Genomic DNA, 25,274 nt, shown 5'->3' on the forward strand with positions numbered 1-25,274 from the left:
GAGGGGTGACTCATATCACAAAGAAGATAACAAAAACACATACAAAATTAAAAGAATTACAATTTTACCAAACGTTCTAATGGCAATTTAAAAGAATGCACAATGCATTCAGTTCAAGTTGAGAGGTTACACTACTTCCTCTTGTAAAAACAGCAAGGCTCTCTGCTTCACTTTGAAACCTATACTTTTAACACTTCTTAGCTGAACAGGTGTGGAGACAAAAAACCTTTTAAAGCTATAAACACTCCAGAAAAACTGGAACGCCTTCTTGGCCCAAGACACCAGGATCCCTACTTCTACTCAGTCTTCCAACTTATTATAGTTATAAAAAAAACCTTCCAAAGATAAACTGATGCAGTGTTCTCTTCCCAAGTCTCCAGCAAGCAGATCACCCCAGAACCTCTGCTGTTGCTCATAACTACATCAAGGCTTAGCAGAAGGAAAATGATCATTTCAGCTGATACTGCTCGGAAACCCAGCTGTGCAACTCACAGGGGCTGGTGCTGCTCTGGAAAACTGCAGCTAGAACCAGAGGCAGCACCTGAGGCAATTCATGGTGAAGGACCCGAGAGAGGGGGTAGGGCAGAACAGAACCCCTCCTTCTCATATACTCACACCCTGCTAACTGCCGGGCAACTAAGAGCCACCACCGCCCCCCACACACACTGCACAGCAGTCAGGAGGTGGAGCATTTTTCAGCAAGCAGCTTTGATAGGAAGAGCAGGGCAGACACATCACTCCCTCCCTGGAGGCTCTCGGGTACAGTGGGAGAGAGAAGAGGGTCTTTCCCCCTTCCCGCACCAAGAGCCGAGTGAGGGGGGGAAGCGGCTTCAAATCTATGAGACGCCTATTAGCTAAAGCCTGGTCCAGAAGCCGACGCTGGAGCCCCTGAGCAGAATCCCAGCACCTTCCCACTGCCCAGGATCCCAGGCGGTATTCTAGCCAAGAAACTAGGGAAAAACACAAACGCTAGCGCCCGCTGAGAGGGCCGCTGGGGAGGCAGAGGGGCGTGGGGGGCTCGCCGGGGGCGAAGCGGGAGCGGCGTTTCCGCGCGATGCGCACCGCCTGGGACCCGGCTCTCCCACTGCACGGCGCGGCTGAGCGAGAGTCACTAGCCTCAGGCCACCCAGAGCTGACGGAGAGTCACTTTCCCGTTTCAAGTCAAAAGAACCGGACGTAAGAAAACGGGGTAAAATGTCCGACAACGGGCCGGCGCTGCTAAGCGCGAGGCAGAACCGGACCCAGCGCCGGGCGGGCGCGAGGCGAGCACCCGCCTGCGGAGCCCTTCGCGAAGCGTCGCCGTGTAGACGGCAGAAACCGCCCAAAAGCGGGGTCGGGAAGGGACCGAGGCGGATCTCCTCCTACGCGGGCGGGGAAAGGGGGCCGGGCCGGGCGGGGGGGCGCACAGGAGTCACGAAGGCAGGAACGGGTCCGGCGAGCGCTGCGGGCTCTCCCGGGCTCTCCTCAGCACCCGGGCCCCGCGCGAGGCCTGGGGCGGCGGCGGCCCCCGCACCGCGGGGAGCGGGAGGCGCCGCGCTGCTGCGGGCCGGGGCGGGGATCGCGCGGCAGCTCTGCGGGCCCGAGCGCAGCCGCCCAAAGGAGCCGGGGCCCCCCCCGGGCCGCCGCCGCCTCACCCCCCGGGAGCCGCAGCGGGCGCCGCTCAGACCAGGACCCCCCCCCCCCCGCCCGGGCCGCAGGAGCGGGGCTCGCACTACCCCCCCCCCCCCAGACCTCCGCCGCCGCCGCCTCTCACCTTCCGACAGCTCCAGCTCCAGCTCGGCCAGGCTCTCGCGCACCTCGGGCGGCAGCGGCACCGCCTCCAGGGAGCAGCCCCCGCGCTCCGCGGCCATGTCCGGCTGGCGCGAGCCCCCGCCCGCCGCCGCCTCAGGGCAGCCCCCGGCCCAGACAGGCGCCGCGCCGGCCACTCCCCGCCCCGCGCCGCGCGGCCGCTGCCGCAGCCACCGACGCGTGCACTGCGCAGGGGGCGGGGCCGCGAGCCGGGGGCGGGGCTCCCGGAAGGAAAGGGGCGGGGCTCGGGCACTGATCCGGGCGGGGCGGGCGGACTACATCTCCCAGGCTGCCCCGCGCCTGGACCGCGGCTACGCCAGCGGCAGGGAGCGGAGAGGGTGCCGGGAAGTGTAGTCTCCCGGCGCGGGGCCGGAAGCGGTCGACCCGCAGTGAGCCCCGCCCCGGGGTGGCGCTGGGGGCGCGGCCTCCCCGCCGGAGCAGCCCGCGCACGCCCGGGGTAGGAGGGCTGAGGGCCGGGCCGCCCGACGGGCAGGCCCGGGCCGCCCCGCTTGCAGCGCAGCCCCACGCTTCGGGGGCCGCATGCAGACGGTGACCGGGCTACTGTAACCCATCGTGAGGAGGGAGCCTAAGGGTCAGCTAGTTTAACCCCCTGCGCCTCAACCAGGGGTCTCACCCAGGGGTGCCTGGAGCCCGCGGGGTGCGCGGAGATCTTCCAGGGGACGCGTCAGCTCATCTAGAGATGTGCCCAGGGTTACAAGAGGCTACGTGAAAACCAGGAGCAAAAGCAGTTCAGACTCAAAATTTCATACACTGACTTGTTTACGCCGCTCTATATACCACCCACTGAAATGCAAGGGCAATATATATATGGTAAAATGAGACAGTAAGCAGTTTTTCAGTAACAGTATGCTGTGACACTTTTGTATTTTTGTGTCTGATTTTGTAAGCAAGTAGTTTGTAAGTGAAGTGAAACTTGGGGGTATGCAAGGCAAATCGGACTCCTGAAAGCGGTATAGTAGTCTGGAACGATTGAGAACCAGTGGTCTAAACCTTCCAAGGCAGATGGCAATCCAGCCTCCTTTTGAAAGCCTCCAGTGAAGGAGCTTCCCTGATGATCTCCCTAGGCAGTCTGTTCCATAGTCCTACTGTTCAGTTAGGAAGTTCTTCCTGAGATTTAATCTAAATCTGTTTTGCTTAATTTGAACCCATTGCCTCTTGTCCTGCCCTCTGTGGCAAGAGAACTTTTCTCTATCTTCTTTTTGGCAGACTTTCAAGTATTTGAAGACTGCTATCATGTCCCGTCCCCCCCCCTTAATCTTCTCTTTTCTAAACTAAACATACCCAGTTCCTTCAGCCTTTGCTCATATGGCTTGTATTGCATCCCTTTGATCATCTTTGTTGCTTGCCTCTTCTGGATCCTTTCCAGTTTCTCTACATCCTTCCTATGCATTGGTGACCAAAACTGGAAACAGTACTCCAGTGGAAGCCTAACCACCACCGCGTAGAGGGGTTACTATCACCTCCAGTGACTTGCATGCTATGCCTCTGTTAACACAACCTAAAACTGCATTTGCTTTTTTTGTGGACACTGCTGACACCACAACTCCCAGATCCTTCTCAGCAGTACTACTGCCAAGCCAGTTATCCCCCATTCTGTATTTGTGCATGTGGTTTTTCTTCATTTTATCATCTACAGCCCACTTCTCCAATTTATCAAGATCCTTCTGACTCTTAGCTCTATGCTCCAAAGTGTTTGTAAACACCCATCCGCCCTGCTCCTGCAGCTTTGTGTCATCTGCGAATTTCATCTCTATATAACATTAATAAAGATGTTAAACGCCAGACCCAGAACAGATCCCTGTGGAGCCCCACTTGAGCTCTCCCTCCAATCTGACATAATTCCATTAATAATTATTCATTTTTTGCAGTTTAACCAATTATGTATCCACTTAATAATGGTAGTTCCGGCAAGCCAGCATTTCTCCAGTTTAATCATCAGAATGTCATGTAGGACTGTCTCAAAAGCCTTGCTAAAGCCCAGGTATATTATGTCCACCGCATTCCCCTGCATTTGATATCATACCTCCATCCTTTCCCACAGCAAGGATAGGCGGGAAAGAAGCTTCTAAACTAACTCACTCAAACAGCCAATCTCTATTCCATGTGGAACTCAGAAGATGATGGCTTCACATAGTGTTGGTGGTTGGTGAGAGGATCAGGACAGGAGTTACTTTCAATGTTTGAAAACCCAACATGTCAATCCAAAATTTTCAGAATATAATCACAAGATTTATACATGAGTGCTTCTTACTGATGCATATGTAACTGTTTAGTCGATATTAATGACCTTACTTGCACATGAAAATCTTGAGCAGCTTTACAGTAAGAGCAGCAATTAGATACACAGTGTAGGAACCAAAACCAATACATAGTAAGAATTCGCTAATAAAATGTCATTTTAATAACTTTTTACAAGGAATCCGGCTATACACTTTAGAAAAATAAACATAAAAAAGACACTTTGTGGCTTCCAATACAATGCTGCAGGCACACTTAAGCTGTTAAGGTTAACAGTTATTCCACATAAGTATGTAAAACATTGTAAGTGAATAGAGACTTCCTCTAAAAGTGTAAATGTACTAAAATTTAATAAACCGATTACATAAAAATCTGATGCAAAAACGTTGCATAGACTCAAACCCCTTTATTCAACTGCACATAAGTGTTGGATTTCCTAGTACTCGGATACACGAGAATACAAAAGCATCCACTTCAGAAGCAAGTAGCAACCTGGGGTTTTCGGTCACAGGTCTGAGAAATGCTCTGATCACTTTATGTTTCTCTGGTGAGGTGGTCCTGGAGTGTTTCCTAAATTTAAATAAAACAACCAATGAATACTGGCAACATACTAGTATTTACATTACCAATTGTCACAGTACAGTTGTGCATTACTTTCTGTGGTGATGTTTGCTTACCACTATGAATTTCATGTTGGCTTTGTTGAAAGAGGTGATTCTCTTCCACAATCCACTTAGGAACAATACATACAAGGGACTAAATGGCCTACTAACCTGGAGACCTGGATTCAAGACTAGGTTCCTTTCACAAGCAGCAATGAGCTTGACTGTCTGGTCCTAATCTGATACCTTTTATCAGCAACGAAGTGTGATCTCTCTGGGCTGAAGTGTACATGTTAAAGTTTACTGGAAACTAGAAACCATTTTATTCACAACACTGAGAGATTTTGCTGTGACCTTTTCAAACTATTTCCCACATAAAACTAAAAGTGTGATTAATAATTAAAGCAGCATTTCTGAGCCTTCTTCCAATGATAGCCACTTTTCTGAAAAATGTCACTGATTTTGCCAAGGTTCGGTAGTAAACTGTTAAACAAAATATTTGATTCTGTGAGGTGCTATCAAGTTTCTATCACAACATATGGGGTAGGGATAGCTCAGTGGTTTGAGCATTGGCCTGCTAAACCCAGGGTTGTGAGTTCAATCCTTGAGGGGGCCATTTAGGGATCTGGGGCAAAAACTGGGGATTGGTCCTGCTTTGAGCAGGGGGTTGGACTAGATGACCTCCTCAGGTCCCTTCCAACCCTGATATTCTATGATTCTATGATATCTGGATTACCTATTCTGCTACCAGGAGTTTCAATAATTATGAAAACCACAGTTTTTCAAATTCATGGCAACAAGCTCTGGTTGAAATCCTGGCCCGACTGAAGTCAATGTCAAACTCCCATTGACTTCAATGAGGCCAGGATTTCACCCTCAATATATAAAATACATCACCTTCAAGTATAATAGTTTTTTTCATCTTAATCAGCCTCCTGAAAGTGCTTTGCAAAACTCGGAATTAGAAGCTGATATTAAAATGACCACGTCACTAAAGATAGGAACCATTATATACAGTTAATATCAAACACAGAGTGACATTATTTAGCTTCTAATAACTGGTGAATTACATGATAGCAAGTCCTGGGTTTTCCAATTCAAAATAACTTTTTGTTTAGAAATTTAAGCTATTTAGACTGGGGTTAAAAAGAAAAATGGTTGAAATAGAAAACTGAACCAAAAAGAAGTTTCCGTTCATGAATATTTTCAGGATTGACTTTTTGTCCTGAATCTAGATGGAAAAAATTTTAGAATTCTTAAGCACATTCGACTATTCCATTCCCTACCCAACTATCTGTATAGCTTTTTAGAGAGCTAGTGGGAATGAAGCAACTTCAATTTAAACCCTCCTCTTACATGCTTAATGTCTGACAGTATAAGATGACAGAAAAGAAGAAATTTTATCTTTGAACAGCTCCAGTTAAGAAATCATTTGTCGAAGTGTCATGCTTTGAATCTTTTAAGATACAATCCGTGAAAGCAGCAAAACTTCACTTCAAAGATGCACATTTTAATCTCCCCTCCCACCATGACAAATGCAAAGTTGTTTCTTTTTAAAATGTTCTTCACATTTTGTGACTATTAAGGACAATATGTAGCAGGCTTTTGAAAAAAGAAGACGAGACTTTAGAAAAGTCTGAGGGATGATGATGTTCATTTTACCTATTTGTGCACCTCCTAATCTCTGCTGGATAACCTCTAAGCGATGGATGTATTCAGTTAATGACCGTTCGGGGTCTTGAGTAGACACTAGTGACTTCTCCGAAGCTGAACTTGTGGATGGATGTAATCTTAAAAAGAAAAAAAAAGAAAAATTAAGCTTCTTCCTTTGTAAAGCTCACAATATACACGCAGAGAAGATGAGTGAAGCGGTATCTTTTACTGATCAACTTCTGTTGGAGAAAGTGACAAGTTTTCAAACTACACAGAGCTCTTCTTCAGGTGCTAAAGAAGAACTCTGTGTAGCTTGAAAGCTTGTCTGTTTCATCAACAGAAGTTGGTCCAATGAGATATTACCTCACCCACTCTCTCTCTCTAATAGCCTGGCACCAACATGGCTACACCGCACTGCAATATACACACAGCTAAGGCCAGCCTAAATGTCCTCATGTAGTTAATAATTCAGTGCAAGGGAAACTGAAATTTAAAAAACTGTTGCTGTACCTCTCAGCCCCATTCTGTGTAACAATGTGATCAATGAGGATGCGTGGTGTAATATTTGGAATGGAGTGTGAAAGAAAGTAATATCCTTGTTAAGGGCTGGAAACCTAGGAGTCTCAACCCTGCTGATATCTAAGGCCTTGTCTACACTACCAGGGTAAGCTGACCTAAGTTACACTACTCCAGCTACGTGAATAACTTAGATCGACCTACCGCAGAGTCTTCACTGCGCTGCGTTAACGGGAAACACTCTCCCGTGGACTTACCTTACTCTTCTGGGGGAGCTGAAGTACCAGAGTCCACTGGAGAGCGCTCTGCCGTTGATTTAGCGGGTCTTCACTAGACCCACTAAATTGACACCCACTGCATCAATTGACACCCAACTGCATCCATCCAGCAGCATGGATCTCCCTGGTAGTGAAAAGCCCTAAGAGGTAGCCGCCTAGTGGAAGCAGTTGGCAGGAAATGGCTGTAGAAGGCAGCTCAGGTGCTAAATCTTTTTCTCTGAGAAGTGGTGGGGAGAGCAGAGTTGGAGTGCTGCAAATTCTGTGATGTGCCTCTTAGGGGTACAGCGCAGAATCTCTCCCTTGGTATCTAAGATCCCCTTTGGGACACTGGGATTTGGCCACTGCTCCCTAATATTGAAAAAAACTGCTAAGTTGGAGGTGAGCACGCCCTCCCCCCCTTGCACTTCCCCATATACACACACCTGAAACCTGCAGGTGTTTGTTACTAATGAAGCATCATAACATTGTGGCATAGCCATCTCAACTAACACATGCCTTTCACACAAGATTATTGAACTTGCTTCTGTGACGACATGCTAATAAACTTCAATTTGTGAGACACAAATAATGAAAAATTGCCTCTGTAGGGAGGGATCATGAACACAAACATTAGAAGTACTTTGTTTTGTCAAAATAACATCATTAGATTTCATTAAGCAAAATATCTCATACCAAGAAATCAAGCACATACTGTGTTTAAAACCATTCAAAACAAATTGGAAATACAACTATGTTCAGCATCATGAGACAAATGTAATACATTTAATAAATGTAAAGAATCAAATTTCCATTCTTGTTCACCTAATCTCCCAACAATAGGTTATATTCTTATGAAAGATTACTATCTGGCAGAACAAATACAATACATTATGTTATACACTAGGTACCTGTTATGTAACCAGTAAGAGGATTTCGGTGAGTGGCTCACAAATCTAGCAGAACTGGTTCTGTGGCACGATCCAATATCTCGGGTAGGAGGGGAGTTTACATTAACACTTGGGAACTGCTGCTGTCTTAAAACTTCTGTTCTAGCACCAGAAACTGTATTAAACAAGTAATAGTCAACCATGAAATTATGCACAAAGAGCCACAATATGTAACAAAACTAGTGAATGATAGCAAAACAACTTTTATTTTGGTTTTAAAGTCAAAGGCTGAGTCCGTATTTTGAACAATTGTTTTTGACAGTATTTGAAAAGGCCAACATTTTAACGTTTGTAGTAATATAACCACTCCACACATACAACTCTCTGACAAATCATGCACACGCACAGTGTTGAAAGCTACCTTGTGTCTTCTACAGTCATTTTTCATGACTATTTTATTATAACACCAGAGGCACTTTCATTCCCTGTTCCTATTTTCAAGCCTTTAATCCCAAATATTTCTTTCAATCAATTCTAAAATCTCATGCTTGTTCTCCTCTGTATCTATCGTATGGATATAATGCTATAGATAGCGAGCAACACAGACATCCACACTTTTTTTTTTTTTTTTGATGAGGGAGAGGAGACAGGAGTCCAAGAAATTTCAGTCAGTCAGTCGGATCCATTTGACCATGAAAAACAAATCACAAAAATTGGCTTTTAAGGAAACTGCCGAGATGTTGTTTTGCATTGAGGTAACAAAATTAGTCATGTTTATTTTTTTTAAAAGATTAAAATTTGGGAGGTACCTAGACCTTAATGAGAAATACAAAGCTTGAAAGATATTTGTTGAGGTATAAAAGTGATATAAGTTAAAAATAGTATAAAGAATGAAAAGTAATGTCCCACGTACATCGGGAACTGGAAAATGCACTATATATTTTTTGTTGGTTAAATCTGTATTTAGTTCAATATGCAGTCTAATTTTTTATTAAAAACAATGAATTAATGAAAAATGGCATCTGAGATATTATATACACAAGTCCATGTATTAAAATCTGTGGTTCTCATAACACATCTATAAGATTAGGCATGGGAACATAATTGCCAGAATGGATCTGATCTCTAATAGTGGTCAGTAACAGCTGTTTTAGAGGAAAGTTCAAGAAATCCCACAGAAAGCAGTTATGGAATCACCTACCAGCAGGGAAAGACCTTTCCCAATCTCTATTAACTAGCTCATGTCATTCAAAAACTTTTGTTTTTTATTTTTAATATTTACAGTAACAACTGTTATCTGTGTGCACGTCCAGTCTCTGCCTTACTGATATCTTGCGGCAATGAGTTCCACCCACAGGGTGACTGTGCATGGTATGAAAGATAATTTCCTTTGTTCAGCTTTAAATGCCTTTCATTCTCACTGCCTGTGCCCTTACACAAGGAGAAACAATTAGCTGCTGGAATGATAAATCCTGAATTCCCCAACTATGGTGAGTGGGATCTCAACCGTTAAGTTGGGGGAACTGATGTTGTAATGGCTTTTTGTGATAAAATATCAAACCATTTCACTACTAAAGTCTGTTAGTTACTACTTAAGAAAGACACGTACTATTGCAAAGAAATGTTAATAAACCACAATTATTTGTTCAAAAGAAATCCTCACCTGGGTTATGTCCGATACTGTGAGAAATGTTTTCTCCCTGTGCCCCTTTTCTGTTTACTTTATGCCATTTTTTCACCAAAAACTTTAACCTTGCAAACAATGTAAAGTTTGTATACGGATTAAAAACAGCAGAAAAACAAAAATTCACTTAGTTGAAATATTAAACAAACATATTAAACAATATAAATAACAACCCCAGAAAGGAACTGGGAGCACAAAGATATCCAATTTAAGTCTCCTGGGCATAGGTTTATCAAATAGTTTACTGTGCTAACTGCCCTTCGGATATTTATTAAACGGCTGATGGAGTCAGACAAGAAAATTCAGAATTTATAAACTGGTTTTAAAGCAGAGCTTCTCCCTACATTGCACCAAGTTGAGAGAAACATGTCATCCCTTGACTTTAGCAAAGCTTTTGATAGTCTCCCACAGTGTTCTTGCCACCAAGTTAAAGACGTGCGGGCTGGATGAATGGACTATAAAGTAGATAGAAAGCTGGCTAGATCATCGGGCTCAACAGATAGTGATCAATGGCTCCATGTCTAGCTGGCAGCCAGTATCAAGCAGAGTGCCCCAAGGGTCGGTCCTCGGGCCGGTTTTGTTCAATATCTTCATTAATGATCTGGAGGATGGCGTGGGCTGCACCCTCAGCAAGTTTGCAGATGACACTAAACTGGGAGGAGTGGTAGATATGCTGGAGGGTAGGGATAGGATACAGAGGGACCTAGACAAATTGGAGGATTGGGCCAAAAGAAATCTGATGAGGTTCAACAAGGACAAGTGCAGAGTCCTGCAGTTAGGACGGAAGAATCCCATGCCCTGCTACAGACTAGGGACCGAGTGGCTAGGCAGCAGTTCTGCAGAAAAGGACCTAGGGGTTACAGGGGACGAGAAGCTGGATATGAGTCAACAGCGTGCCTTGTTGCCAAAAAGGCTAACAACATTTTGGGCTGTATAAGTAGGAGCATTGCCAGCAGACTGAGGGACATGATCATTCCCTTCTATTTCCCCTCTTTGAGGCCTCATCCAGAGTACTGTGTCCAGTTTTGGGCCCCACACTACAAGAAAAATGTGGAAAAATTGGAAAGAGTCCAGCGGAGGGCAACAAAAATGATTAGGGGGCTGGAGCACATGATTTATGAGAAAAGGCTGAGGGAACTGAGATTATTTAGTCTGCAGAAGAGAAGAACGAGGGGGGATTTCATGTTGCAGTGGGGGAGGTTTAGGTTGGATATTAGGAAAAACTTTTCCACTAGGAAGGTGGTGAAGCACTGGAATGGGTTACCGAGGGAGGTGGTGGAATCTCCTTCCTTAGAGGTTTTTAAGGTCAGACTTGACAAAGCCCTGGTTGGGATGATTTAGTTGGGGATTGGTCCTGCTTTGAGCAGGTGGTTGGACTAGATGACCTCCTGAGGTCTCTTCCAACCCTGATATTCTACGATTCTATGAAACGACAGTTATCCCAATTAAAAAAAACTCTATTAAGTTTCACCCCCTCTGCCAGCTGTAACAGAATGCAGTGAACACAAACAAGAAAGGTGTAATACTAAGGAACAGGATGAGAACCTATCTTAACATATTCCCTATGAAGACATAAGATGCCATTAGGAGACTTTCACGCAAAGGTTTTCAAGATTCTATACCGGGGCAGGAGGAGACAAAAGGAACAAAAGCATAAACAAGCTTCTTATAGTGAAATCTTAATTTACTTTTTCATTTTAATGTATTTGACATTTTCTCCCTTCCTCCTTTGTGTGTGTGTGTCTGTCTAAAATGTTTAAAAAAGTCACGTTTGGTGACATACAATATGCAAAGGCAAGTCCCTGGTAACAGAAACCCAGTCCCAAAAGACTGTTCATGTGGCAGTAAGAAAAGGAACAAATAGGGTAATGCAATTATAACACCCTAAAAACACCATCCAATCCCCTCAACAGTTCCTGCTTTCCCTTTGTTTTGTCTCTGAGCAAAGCAGATCCTTCCCTTTCTCCCTCCCTGCTCAGCGTGGGCAGAAGGTTTGTGGCACCTTTCCTCCGTACCCCTTATGAATGCATGATGTTGGAGGATGCCCTCCACTATACTGCAGCCTTTGGGGGCTGTAGGGAGCCCTGGGGCAGCTCCTCATGCTCCACAGGATTGGTCACTGGCTTCCTGCTCCTGCATGTCATCCTGCTGCTGTTGCCATGAAAGCTTCCCTCTCAGGTATAACAAAGTACATCAGCAATTATTAACCTCAACCAATCACACTTTTACCAAGTGAGGGAAAAAGACTCAGGAGGAACCACCTGTTACATTTAGAACAAAATTATTGTTAAATTTAAAAAGTTATATTTCAATGACCTCCAACCAATAGGGAGCTGGGTTTTTCATTTTGAAATTATCTGCTTATTACAGATTGATCCTTTGTGGATAAATCAATGTGACAAGCTTCGTGACGGATGAAAAGAAGACTTGTTGGCAGAACTCAGACGAATGTACTCATCGCTGATGAAGCACGAATGAGGTCAGATGGAAGGATTAATACTTCAGGCCAATGACTGGTGATACAATAGTCTCCTATGGGTTAGGATACACCCAGTAAGCCCAGACAGAGGGGACATTGCCTGAATGGGTCATTCCTTCACAGGTGCTACATGTGAATACAGATACCAGATACTATGGGGTTGGGTGCAGTATAAAAATAGACAGATGCAGCTTTCAGGAAACAATATTTTAAGGTATTCTAATAAGGCACATATGAAACACATTGGCCTTGAACATGCCATATTGGTTAAACACACAATTATTGTCTAAGTAACACTTTGAAATAACTGTTGAACAAATCTTTCACTCCAGAGTAAGGGAATTACAGCTAAGCAGTTCTACAAATGAAAAATCTGGGGAATGTATTGTGGATGCTGTAACATTTACAAGGAAAACATAGGAAAATTATTTTATGAGTTTGTTTTTACCTTGATACTGCAATGACCACTCTCACTGCAGATCTGAACTTGGTAAAAGGACGGGAACGTGATTCAGAGACCTGCAGGTCTGCAGGCGAAGGATAGACTCCCATACGAGCTATCAGCGACAGCGTTGCTTGTTCACAATCCTGGAATCCACCCAGAAGCAGAAGAAGGTATTTCTTCTGATAAACGAGAGCCTTTCTAAAACTCTCTGCTCGCAGATACTTCCTGTATAATTTCTGCAACTGAAAAAAACCCAAGTCATTGAAATTTAATTAAGGACACCTGTACACTCATCGTATAGCCAGATCTGTTTACTCCCACAAGTTCTCCCACAACTTGTTTTCCGTGGCTTGACAAAAGCTAGCTAAAGCGATTTTACTTTGGAAAATTGTGCAGAAGGCCATATAATAAGAACTGCTTCTAAAACTTTTAAGAAATTGTATAATGTTTTTGAAAATGAAACTTCCAATTAAAATTTGCATTACTGAAGCTCCTGCTAATATGGACCATTTACTGAAAATTAACAGTGTTTGTGATACTGGCAGCATGGAAGTCTTACATGAAGGTCTGTAAGGCTGCTATACCTCTATCTGTCTATGAGGCCTTGTCTACACCAAGGAATTTTTGCAGGGTTACTTGACCTGTCAAGTAAGGTTCTAAGAACAGCTGCCAGAAGACATCTGCATTAGTGCTTCCAACATTGCTGATATGAGGGCAGCTACAACAGCAGCTATTTGCTAGCATGGACAAGGCCTCATGTAACTAACTTTACAGGCATTTGATTTTGGACAATCCAATTGTCTTAATATTTGTGAGCTTCTGAACACTGTATTCACACCCGACACTGGGAAAATGGTTTCACTGTTTATCTTCTAGAACGGGATTTGTGTTAACTAGTTAATGTGAATGAGCATGCATGTTGGATTCAATGTTAATCTAACTTGATCACAATAAAATTGTCACAAAGGGGTTAATAGATGCTTCTGAAGTTCAAAGGAAAGTATGCACTGAATACATAATATTCACGGATGGTTGGTAAGTTCTTGTGACAGACAAGAGGCTTGTGTCTCCCTCAGACAGCTTTTAGACCACAGAGAAGCCTGAGAGTTACAGAGGAATTTGTATCTTAAATGACTTGGCAAAAAGAGTAACTTTTCTTATTGAAGACATATGCGGAAGAGTATTTTTGAACGGCCTTGTGAACAACATGTTATCTAACTATCACTAACCATCTTTTGAAAGGTGACTGCAAAGCTTTTCCTAAAAATTGAAAACTTGTAAGATTCCAAAAGTGTAAACTATAAATGCAGTTTATATAGCAGCAAAATAATTCTATATTTAATGAAAATTACCTAATATCCTGACAAACATGAGATGCAGAGATCTTGGCTTTTGTTACAGCAAGTACGATCATATTTATCATGAACAAAGAGAATTCAAATCGAATTCGGAATAGGATGATTTTTCTTTTTTAACCTTCTTTATGGGTATCCACTTAAAACTGCAGCCTGGGTTTCCCCAGAAGTCAAGGGTCTCGATGCGGTAACTGTCTCAAATTGCGTTAAAATAAATGGAGTCCATTGCTAACAATGGGTATATACTTCATCTACTCTCTGACTCCTACTCAAGAGGTTCTGTCTTTTTTAATTAAATATATGCTTCGATTCAAATTTAAGATTAGATCTATGCAGAGGATAACTATGTTCATGAAGTAAAGTAAAACCTACCTGTTTAATTTTTCTAGAATACGATTTAAACGGATACCACCAATTTGAAATCTAGTGAATTTCAAAAAACATATTAAGTAGTTTAAATATTACCCCAGCCAATTTCTATTGTTTAACAATGTTTTTAAAGATTTTTCTTCCCATGTTACATGTGAAAGAGCCAAACAACAGGGGAAACTGACTGGCTCTAAAGAGAAAACAGTGGACTAACTTTAAACACTGTGCTATGGAAGGCACAAAATACAAAAATGGGAAAAAACTAGGGTTTTTTTCCCCTCTCTAATCTTTGGTTACAGTTACTTTAGACAGAGCAAACAAGCATAACAGCCTCTTCCCTGAAAATCCACCTGGAATGCATGAAGTAACAAATTTAGTTAAAACTAGGGCTGTCAAGCGATTAAAAAATTAATCACAATCACTCACGCTATTAAACAATAACAGAATACCATTTATTTAAATATTTTTGGATGTTTTCTACATTTTCAAATATATTGATTTCAATTACAACACAGAATATGAAGTGTAAAGTGCTCACTTTATATTTATCTTTGATTACAAATACTTGCACTGTAAAAAACAAAATAAATAGTATTTTTCAATTTACCTAATACAAGTACTGTAGTGCAATCTCTTTATCATGCAAGTTGAAAAACTGGTTACCTACCTCTCGTAACTGTTGTTCTTCGAGATGTTTTGCTCATGTCCATTCCAAATCCCACCCGCCTCCCCTCTGTCGGAGTCTTCTGGCAAGAAGGGACTGAGCAGGCGGCGGGTCGGCAGTGTCCTATATACACCGCCACTATATGCGGGCGCCATTCCAGGGTGCTTCACAGTCTACCCAACGTGAACCGCTAGGGGAAAATCCTTTCGACAATCATGCGTACACACTTATTGGAATGGACATGAGCAACGCATCTCGAAGAACAACAGTTACGAGAGGTAGGTAACAGTTTTTCTTCTTCGAGTGCTTGCTCATGTCCATTCCAATATGTGACTCCCAAGCAGTTTCTTTGGAGGAGGGGTCGGAGTTCAGCTGATTGTAGGACTGCCCTGCCGAATGCTGTGTCATCGCTTGTTTGGTGGGTGATGCCATACTGTGACATGAAGGTGTGGATGGAAGACCATGTTGCCGTCTTGCATATGTCTCGAACAGGGACGTGTGCAAGGAAAGCTGCTGATGAAGCCTAAGCTTTCGTGGAGTGCGCTGTCAATGGCAGGGGCGGAACGTTGGCCAGGTCATAGCATGTTCTAATGCAGGATGTGATCCACGACAAAATGCGCTGGGATGAGATGGGAAGCCTTCTCATCCTTTCGGCGACTGCAATAAGGAGCTGTGGAGACTTACAAAATGGTTTTGTGCATTCAGTGTAGAAGGCTAGGGCACAACTGATGTCCAGGGAATGGAGCATCCACTCTCTGTCAGTGGCATGAGGCTTAGGGAAGAAGACCGGTAAAAATATGTGCTGATTCACATGAAACTGGGAGATCATCTTGGGTAGAAACGCAGGGTGAGGACGCAGCTGAACCTTGTCTTTGTAAAAGACAGAATGGGAGGCTTGGAGGTAAGCTCTTTGAGCTAAGACACCTTTCTGGCTGATGTTATAGGCACCAGAAAGGCAATCTTCCAAGAGAGGCAGGAGAGAGGGCAGGTGGCCTTGGGCTCAAATGGAGGGCCCATGAGCCTGGACAAGACTAGTTGAAGTCCCACTAGGGAACGGGCTGCCGCACATGGGGGTAAAGCCTGTCCAAGCCCTTGAGGAATCGGCCCACCATGGGGTTTCCAAAGACTGATCTACTGTTGCCCCTGGTGCGAGACTGAGGTGGCAGACAGGTGCACTTTTATAGATGATATTGCCAGCCTTTGTTGTTTCAGGTCCAGTAAGTAGTCCAAAACAAGGGGAATTGGTGCTTGCTGCGGTGGGATATCCTTCTGCAGGGACCAAATAGAAAACCGCTTCCACTTTGCCAGATATGTGGCTCGGGTGGAAGGTTTCCTACCTCCCAGGAGAACTTCTCTCACTGAGTCCGAACACTGGAGGTCCAACGGGTTCAACCATGGAGTTTCCACGCCGTGAGGTGGAGGGACTCCAGGTTGGGGTGCTGGAACTTGCAGTAGTCCTGAGTGATAAGGTCTGGGCATAAGGGAAGGGTTACTGGTCTGTCGACCAATACGCTTAACAACGTATTGAACCTGCGCTGGCGGGGCCACGCCGGCACTATGAGGATCAACGAAGCTCTGCCCTGGCGGACCTTGAGAAGGACTCTGTGTATGAGAGGGCAGGGCAGGAATGCATAGAGCACGTGACTCATACATGTGAGGTGAAAAGCGTCCGCGATGGAGACCGCTTGCTGATTAGCAACGCGAAGCTGGAGCCCCCTGGTCGAGCTGACTTTACGGCCAAAAAGGTCCAGCTTCTTAGCGTCCCGTGACTTTGGAACGGGACCTGGTTGACTCTGCCACTCTTTGTGGTTCGCCGCATCCACCACTAATGTTCCAGGCTGAGAGTGGGTAAAAAGGTGGTCTGCCATAGCACCTTTGTGGTGTTTTGTATGGTCTTGTAAGGGGCAAGGCTAACCTAGAGGTACCCTCCTGGGCAAGAATGTCCACCATTGGGTTTGAGTCTTCTGACACCTCCTCAGCCTGGAGGGGTTAGTTTTGCGCCACCCTCCTAAGAAGGTCCTGGTGCGCCCTATTGTCCATCACAGGGAGTGTGGTGGCGGAGGTGCCAGCCACTGCCTCATCCGGTGAAGAGGATGATGAGGCCCGTGGGACCGGGTCCTCCTGATCCTCAGGCTCTCTGGAGGCTGGCTCTGGTAGGTCTGCCCTATTTGGGGCAGACTGTGACACTGGTACCACATGGGGTGCTGGTTCAAGAGTTGCACCCGTTTGCGAAGACCCACTCAGTCTTACTGCCTTTGGAATGATGGCCAAAGCATGAAGGGACATACGAATGTTTAGCACATCTGGCATGTAAATACCTCACAACGCCAGCTACAAAAGTGCCATGTGAACACCTGTTCTCACTTTCAGATGACATTGTAAATAAGAAGCAGGCAGCATTATCTCCCATAAATGTAAACAAATTTGTTTGTCTTAGCGATTGGCTGAACAAGAAGTAGGACTGAGTGGACTTGTAGGCTCTGAAGTTTGCCACTGTTTTGATTTTGAGTGCAGTTATGTAATAAAAAAAATTCTTCATTTGTAAGTTACACTTTCACGATAAAGAGATTGCACTATAGTACTTGTATGAGGTGAACTGAAAAATACTATTTGTTTATCATTTTAACAGTGCAAATATTTGTAATAAAAAACAACATAAAGTGAGCACTGTACACTTTGTATTCTGTGTTGTAATAGAAATCAATATATTTGAAAATATAGAAAATCATATAAAATATTTAATACACTTCAATTGATATTCTATTGTTTAACAGTGCGATTAATCATGATTAATTTTTTGAGTTAACCGTGTGAATTAAGTGTGATTAATTGACAGCCCTAGTTAAAACTATACACATACTTCAATTAAACCTTTGATATTAGCTATCTGAACAGGGCTCAGACAACATAAATCTCAATTCCACACATCAAGTATTAAAATGATGCCAAAGTATCACAGTCTTTCACCAAACAATTTTATTCAACATTAATCTCCTGCATATCTCAGTTTACAGAAAGGACTAAAACAGTTACAAAAATGATCATCCTTGTACACGAGACTACCTCAAGAGGAGCTAGCTGCATCCCTACCTGAGGGAAGGATCACTAGCCTGCAGCCAAGGCAGTCACCAAGGAACAAGCACCATCTCCCTGGCCAGAAGAGACTGAGGAAGAGGCCTAGGAGCAGCTGGCTTAAGACAGAACCGGATGAAAAAAGGTTCCGACCCTGCCATACCTTACAGCTGCCCTGGTACCGCAACAGGATGCCACCCAGAGTCCATGAGGGGTCACTACTAGAGACAAGCCACCACTGCAACTTGGATTATAGGGGTCACTCCCCAAACTGACGGGACAACAGTAGGAAGTAGCCCAGGACAGTGGATGTAGACTCCCCACTGGTACGTCCCTTACTCAGGGGTTGACTTCCAAAGAATCCTGAGCTGAGACCTGATGGAGTGGGAGGGCCTGGCTCCTCCTAGCTCCCCTGCAGCCTTAAAGACTGAGGCACCTTGACCAAGCTGGGGGCTGGAAAGCAAGCGTTCCAGCCACTAGGCCACCCAGCCCTCCAAGCCCTCTGTCACAATTATTTAAAGAAACATTTCTGTAAAGTACTCCAGAACAAAATATAGGAAATGATGATGCACTGGCTGGGGGAATGGAACACTCGCTAAAAAATTTAACAAGTCTAATCCTGAAAAATCTGTGTGTTCAATGGAATACACACATTTAAGCATGGCAGATTTATGCACAAAAATGCCACAGTTGCATGAACTAAACCAGGATGTGCAAACATATTTGGCCAGTTATGACCCTATATAGCCACATTTGCCCCAAAATACCTAATTTAAACAAGAAGTCATGGGATTTGTATAAATAAATTAGATACTTGCAAACATGCTTGTATATTCAAGGTATGTCCACACCTTAAATACAGTGAGCAGTTCTGGTCTCCCCCATCTCAAAAAAGATATATCAGAATTGGAAAAAAATACAGAGAAGAGCAACAAAAATGATTAGGGGTATGGAATAAATTCCACATGCAGACAGATCAAAAAGACTGGGACCGTTCAGCTTAGAAAAGAGACGACTAACGGCAGTTATGAGAGAGGTCTATAAAATCATGAATAGTGTGGAGACTGTGAATAAGGAAGTGTTATTTACCCCTTCCCATAACACAAGAATCAGGGGTCACCCTATGAAATTAACAGGCAGCAGGTTTACCCCAAACAAAAGGGAATACTTCTTCACGCAGTGCACAGTCTACTTGTGGAAATCATTGTCAGTGTGAAGGATTTAGCTGTGAAGCCTAAAAGTACAACTGGGTTAAAAAAGAATTAGATAAGTTCATGGAGGATAGGTCTATCAATGGCTATTAGCCAAGATGGTCAGGGACGCAACCCCATGCTCTGTGTCTCCCTAAACCTCTGACTATCAGAAGCTGGGACTGAAGATAATTGCCCTGTTCTGTTCATTCCCTCTGAAGCACTTGGCACTGGCCACTGTCGGAAGACAGATACTGGCCTAGATGGACCTCTGGCCTGACCCTGCATAGCCGTTTTTATGTTGTTATCTTACAAAGTCAGGCTCAAGATGTTTTTTCCTGAAAAAATTACACTGTGCATCCAATTCAACCATACGTAAGAAATATCATTCCATCTTGTAAAAGTGTCACATGTTAATTCTGAGACATGCATAATAGTAAAAATAAGTGTCTCATCACATTTTGAGGAGAATCTTAAAGCAGTTTCCAAACATTATTTCACAACAAATCTGTACCATAGGTATATGAAAATATGGGTAAACTACAGTACAAATTCTCTGTGGTCGTGGGTGTAGCAACCTGACTGCTCTCCAGAGTGCATTTCTGATCATATTTTGCAACATCCATCTCACCTTTGGGTTGGAAGTTTCCATAATTGGCTTGTTTTCAATTTCAACAGTAGCTTTAGCCAGCTCAGATTCTGCCTGTTTCAAAGCATTCTGCAAAATAGTTTTTTCTCGCTGCCAGGAAGCCCTTTCTGATCCCTGGACAGAGTAAGCATCATCTGTAGAGCGAATCTAAAAAGTGAAATTCAAAGAAAGAATATAAAATAACCATCAAGGTTCACTACTTCCAAAGGAATGTAAAAGTTATATCTTTTAAGTCAAATTCAATAGTAAATTGACTTTAAGGAAAAACTAGAATGCCAGAATAATTATACTGGAAATTTCCAGCAGCAACAAGATGTTATCCAGATAGGATGGGAATTTCAAGTAGAACTTCAGTCCATGTTAACAAGTAAAGAAAATTAGACAGTCCTTGCCTAAAAATCTTAGTCTTATTAGTTGATATGGCTCCCATTCACCTTAATACCAGAGAGACTCCAAAATGTTTAAAAATAGAAATACTAATCTCAGTCTTCCTTCCCACCCTATATGTAGCAGAAAGAGCTTGATTTGCTTATATTTTTTGTATGCTATGTACATGCATAGAAATTACTCATGAATTTGAAAAAGTGGGTTCTGCACTTAATTCTGAGAGCAGTTATTCTCATCTCATATGGTCACTCTCATCTCTTGTGGGAATGAGTTCCCTGCTCCAGGTCCAGCTCCAGTGAAAGATCAGTCCCTTGTGCTCACAAGCGTCATTCTATTGGTTAACCCTTCCAGGGTTGGAATGGAAGTGTAACTATCACAATAGGGTATGGCAACAAAGGGTGGGGAAATCTCTCAGGTAACTAGGTCAAATCCTTTGGAGTCTATGTTCAACAAGAAAGCATGGCATAGAATAGGGTATCAAGGTGACATGCTGACAGTGATCTATGTTACTTGGCAGATGAGCTGCTGTTTGTGCAGATTTAAGCTTTATCAGTATGCATAGCATTATTTCTCAATAATCAATTAATATACCATCACACTTCGAACAATGAAGGGCACCGCATATCTGATGAACAGAAAACCCCAATACGTACTGGACCATGCAGGTCTAGTATATTGGTATTTTATTAGCATCAGGCCAGCAAGTAGTTGCCTTCAGTCTCCTGCCATGTATACAGCTATGCGACAGCAAAGAGAAAAATATAAATCAAATAAAAATGAATATATACCTGTCTGTTACCAATTCCCCTATGATGCTGCTGCTGAAGATTCTTCTCAAGTTGACAAATTGCTGCTCTTAATTCTAATTTCTCCTCTGTCAGTGTTGTTACAGACTTTGTAAGTTCTCCATTTTCTTTCAGCAACAAGTCTACCAGAGAAACTGAACCTTGCAGTGGTTTCTTTTTAAAAAAATTGGGGAAAAACAAATTTGAGTTCTACTAACATTTATAGCTTCACCAAGCAATAAAACAGACTGCAGTAATTTTCATTTTTAAACTTTACAGTAGAAGGAGGCAAAGCATAAATTGCTGCTCTCCTCTATAAAAAACACAGTTGAGAAACCACTAAACCAGCCATTTTATAGAGCTGGTAGAAACCATCCAAAGATCAACTTTTTGACAATTTGACAGGAGAAAACTGGAAAAAAGATCAACAAAATTTGTGTGAATTTTTGAAAGGTTCCGACCAGTTACAGAGATTGTCAGATGTATTTATTGTGAAAAGTGTCAATGAAATTTAAAAAAAAATAGTAAAAATGTTTTAAAAAATTCACATTTTTCCACTAGCTCTACTATTCAAGCACTTAAAATAAAAATATGACTATAAAACAAAACGCAGCAAAACTGAAGTATTAAAATTAATTAGAAAAAGCTTATAAATGATACCTTTGTTCTCTTACAATGTTATTTTTTAAAAACAGTACTACATTGTTGTCTAGCAATCATTGAGTCAGAGTTTCAGGCCAGAAGGGCCCACCAGATCTAGTCTTACCTCTTACATAGCATAGGCCATCACCCGCACACTATACCCAACAATCAAAATGGGCCAAAGCTGCCATATACACAATAAACAATTTTATACTGACTTTTAAAATTATATACTGCATTGTGGTGTACCTGGAATTTTGCATATTCAAATAACTATGTAGATCCGTTTATTTAAAATGTACACTATTGCAACTTCCTTATTTCTTTGAAAAACAAGCCACAAGAAAATTAGAGGCAAAGAACTTCATTATAACACTACTATGGTCATTCGTGTACATGAGGTACACAAAAAAAACTTTTTTGGGGGATGCAGTGAGGGGGGAGATCAATGCAACATGGATCTCTAAGGGAGAATTGTGCCCCTAGGCAAACTAAACTCTTTGGGCCAGATCATCAACTGGTGTAAGTCATTGTAGATCATTTTGGAGCCAGTTATTATTTACTCTAAGGTCACTTTAGCATGACCTGGCGGAATAAAGGAGGCTTAAAACGGGAATAAATTATATTTATACCTATTGTAAGGCTGCTTTAAACAGAGAGAGGCATAAAGATGTCTTCATATGAGAATCAAGCCTACTGACTACAATGGAGTTTTGCTGATATACAGCAGCTGAAGATATGGCTTGGTTTACACAACAAAGATATATTGGTATAGCTATGGCATTATGAAGTGTAGTAACAGGATTACTATAGAAGACACAGGAGGTAACTGTTCTGCTTGACTTCACACTGGTTAAGTCTCACCTCGAGTAGCGTGTCCAGTTTTGAGCACCACACCAAGAAAGATGCGGACAAACTGGAGAGAGTCCCAAGAAGAGCAACATGAATGATAAAAGGCTTAGAAAACATGACTTAGGACAAGGGTTCTCAACCTTTTCCTTTCTGAGGCCCCCCTGACAATGCTACAAAAACTCCAAGGCCTAACTGTGCCACAACGACGGTTTTTCTGCATATCCCAGAGATTAAAAGCTGTATTAAATGGATTGTTATACAGTTACACACACACACACAAAATATATAAAAAAGACAATTTAGGCACAAAAATAAACTGAATATTATTTTTATTTACTCAGTGTGAAACTTCTTGTCGCTGATCAACAATTCTGTCAAGATGTGGGCATATCTTTGACAAGCACACGCACATCTCATGGTCAATGTTCATCTTGGTTCGGTGCTTTGTTTTCATTGATGTCATGGCTGAAAATCCAACTTCGCATATGTAGGTGGTACTAAAGAGGATCAAAATTTTCAGTGCTGCAGAAGCAGCAGTGATATACTCATCGGAACACTCACACCAAAATTTCTCCAGCGGCATTTCTTTGAACTTGGTTCTGAGGGAGCTGTCTGATGAAATGTCAATGAACTCGTCTAACAATTTTGATGGAACATCGGATGGAAGCTTAGCTTCAATGTTCTCACTGAAAGGGTTTGTAGTCCACGTCTGTAGCACCTTGTTGCTGTTGTGAGTTTGGGAAAATAAGCATTACATTTGTTAAGCAGACCAGACAGATGTGCTGCTAGCTGAGGTTTAATTACGTCAAAGTCCATGTTTTGTTCCTGAATGAAAGAATGTAAGAGCTCAAACAGATCACTAGTGCCCCCACAGACACGAACTTTCCAGAGTTGTAGTTTTCTTTTGAATGCCTCAATTCTTTCATGCTGGGCAATAAAATTAGTGTTCCCACATTGCATAGCTTTATTCAGCTTATTCATTTCACTGAACATGTCTGCGAGATAACCCAGTTTTGCCAGCCACACATCATCTTTCAGCACTTTGGCAAATTCAGTTTTCTTATCAACTAAGAAAGTACATAACTCTTCCTTGAGATTAAATATACAGGCAAGCATTCTGCCTCGAGATAGCTATCTCACCTCTGTATGCATGAGCAAGGAAAGGTACTCTGCACCCACTTCCTCACAAAGTGCAGGAAAACACCTGGAGTTTGTTGCTCTGGATTTAATAAAATTAACAAGCATTCTTCTGAAGACCTGGTTCAATATCTTTTCCAGCAAGCGCTTCTCGGTGTAAAAAGCAGTGTGTCCAAATAGCACGAGGTGCAACGACTTTTACTTTGCACAACACCAGAATGCTTTGCAGTCATTGCTGTGGCTCCATCAGTGCAGACCCTAGTGCAATTAGTCCAGCTGATTTCTGCTGAAATCATAAAATCATCTAACAGTTTGAAAATGTCGTCTTTGTTGTTGTCTTGAGCTCTTTGAGGAACAAAAAGTCTTCCTTTATTTCTTTATTCCACACATACCAAACACAGGCAAGTAAATGGGACATTTTTGAAATGTCTGTGGATTCATTTAGTTGTATAGCAAAATCATTTTGTCACACAGCCAATCAATACATTGAGAAATTAAGTCTTTTGACATAAAAATGATCTGTCGTCTGACAGAGTCATTAGACGTTGGTATTTTTGTCAGTATCTTGGCCTTCTCCTCTCCAAACACTTCCTTTGTTACTTCAATAACACTTGGCATCAAAATCTCAGCAATCATAAGTGATTTTTTTGGTTTTGCAATTTTCTGCACCACTATGTAGGATGACCTTAAAAGCTTTTTATCTGCAGTAGTTGTGGATTTCATTACTGCTTTAGTACCAAGCAGTTCCTTGGCCTTTCACTCAAAAAATGAACAGTGCTTATCCTTATAGAGTTCATGTTTTGTAATTAAATATCTCTGTAATTTGGAGGGTTTCAAACATTCAATGGACAATACTTGTGCACAAATTACACACTGCGGTTGAGGTATACCTCCATTTCTGGAACAAATAAAACCAAAATTCAAATAGCTGTCTTCAGACTTCCTAAATTTTGTGAGGTTAATAGCGGCTTTATGTTTCTTATTCACATCACCTCCTTGATGTTCTTCAGGCACTATGGTGGTTGAACTTGTTGAAGGAAGTTCCGCACCACTGTCCTGTGGATTTAGTTGTTTTGAAGCTGATGGTCGAATTAAAAATTTATCCATTTATCTGATATTATTTACACTTACAATTTTTTTTTCCTGTGCTGTGGAACTTGTCCTGCTCCTGTTGAACTAGTTCCTTTACAACCAGTAAAGGGAGCTAGTTAACTTGCAATGCTCGCGTCAAACTCACTGGGCCAAGGGCAGAAACCAAGGAGTAAGCCCTTGCATGCAAAGTCTCTGTGGGCAGAGCCAGAGCTGGGCCAGAAGGCCTTAAGGCTCACCGGGCAGGCTGGGTGATCCCCACCTCAGGGGCTGACCCAGAAGTCTGAGCCCCGACCTTCCATGCAGGAAGCTGGGGCTTGAGCTTCAGCCCACTGGGGAGCAGGGCTTCAGCCCTGGCTAGCTTCAGCATGGTCACTGGGTCTCAGATTCAGCCCTGGCTCCCAGCTTTTGCCCTGTGGGGGCATGCAGGCTCTGGGTTTCAGCCACAGCTCCCAGCTTCAGCCCACGGCACCGTGGCTTCAGCCCCACGGCAGCACTGGGGCTCAGAGCTTC

The 25,274-nt window shown here is 43.0% G+C and overlaps 2 protein-coding genes across 11 annotated transcripts in view; both read right to left on the bottom strand.

Moving 5' to 3' along the window:
• The window catches only part of DIP2A (disco interacting protein 2 homolog A), a 241,219-nt gene extending 239,336 nt beyond the window's left edge, over positions 1-1,883 (bottom strand). For 7 of the 8 annotated variants that reach the window (XR_013347437.1, XM_077829453.1, XM_077829456.1 and 4 more), the window contains exon 1: positions 1,754-1,862. Coding sequence is in view for 7 of the 8 variants with exons in the window: in XM_077829453.1 (XP_077685579.1) it covers positions 1,754-1,850 (97 nt within the window). In the remaining variant the exon portion in view is untranslated. Of the gene's footprint in view, positions 1-1,753 lie in introns of all 8 variants that reach the window. The other variant, XM_077829458.1, reaches the window with a different exon arrangement.
• Positions 1,884-4,187: 2,304 nt separating this feature from the next.
• PCNT (pericentrin) overlaps positions 4,188-25,274 on the bottom strand; it is a 240,105-nt gene continuing 219,018 nt past the window's right edge. For all 3 annotated transcript variants that reach the window (XM_077830537.1, XM_077830538.1, XM_077830536.1), the window contains 7 exons: positions 21,045-21,215; positions 19,852-20,016; positions 12,574-12,812; positions 9,626-9,714; positions 7,984-8,137; positions 6,312-6,439; positions 4,188-4,617 (listed from right to left, as the gene is read on the bottom strand). In XM_077830537.1, coding sequence (XP_077686663.1) covers positions 4,577-4,617; positions 6,312-6,439; positions 7,984-8,137; positions 9,626-9,714; positions 12,574-12,812; positions 19,852-20,016; positions 21,045-21,215 — 987 coding nt within the window. In that variant the 3' untranslated portion in view covers positions 4,188-4,576. The remainder of the gene's footprint in view (positions 4,618-6,311; positions 6,440-7,983; positions 8,138-9,625; positions 9,715-12,573; positions 12,813-19,851; positions 20,017-21,044; positions 21,216-25,274) is intronic.

Source organism: Eretmochelys imbricata, chromosome 11 (genome assembly GCF_965152235.1).
Source record: "Eretmochelys imbricata isolate rEreImb1 chromosome 11, rEreImb1.hap1, whole genome shotgun sequence".
NCBI lineage: Eukaryota > Metazoa > Chordata > Testudines > Cheloniidae > Eretmochelys > Eretmochelys imbricata.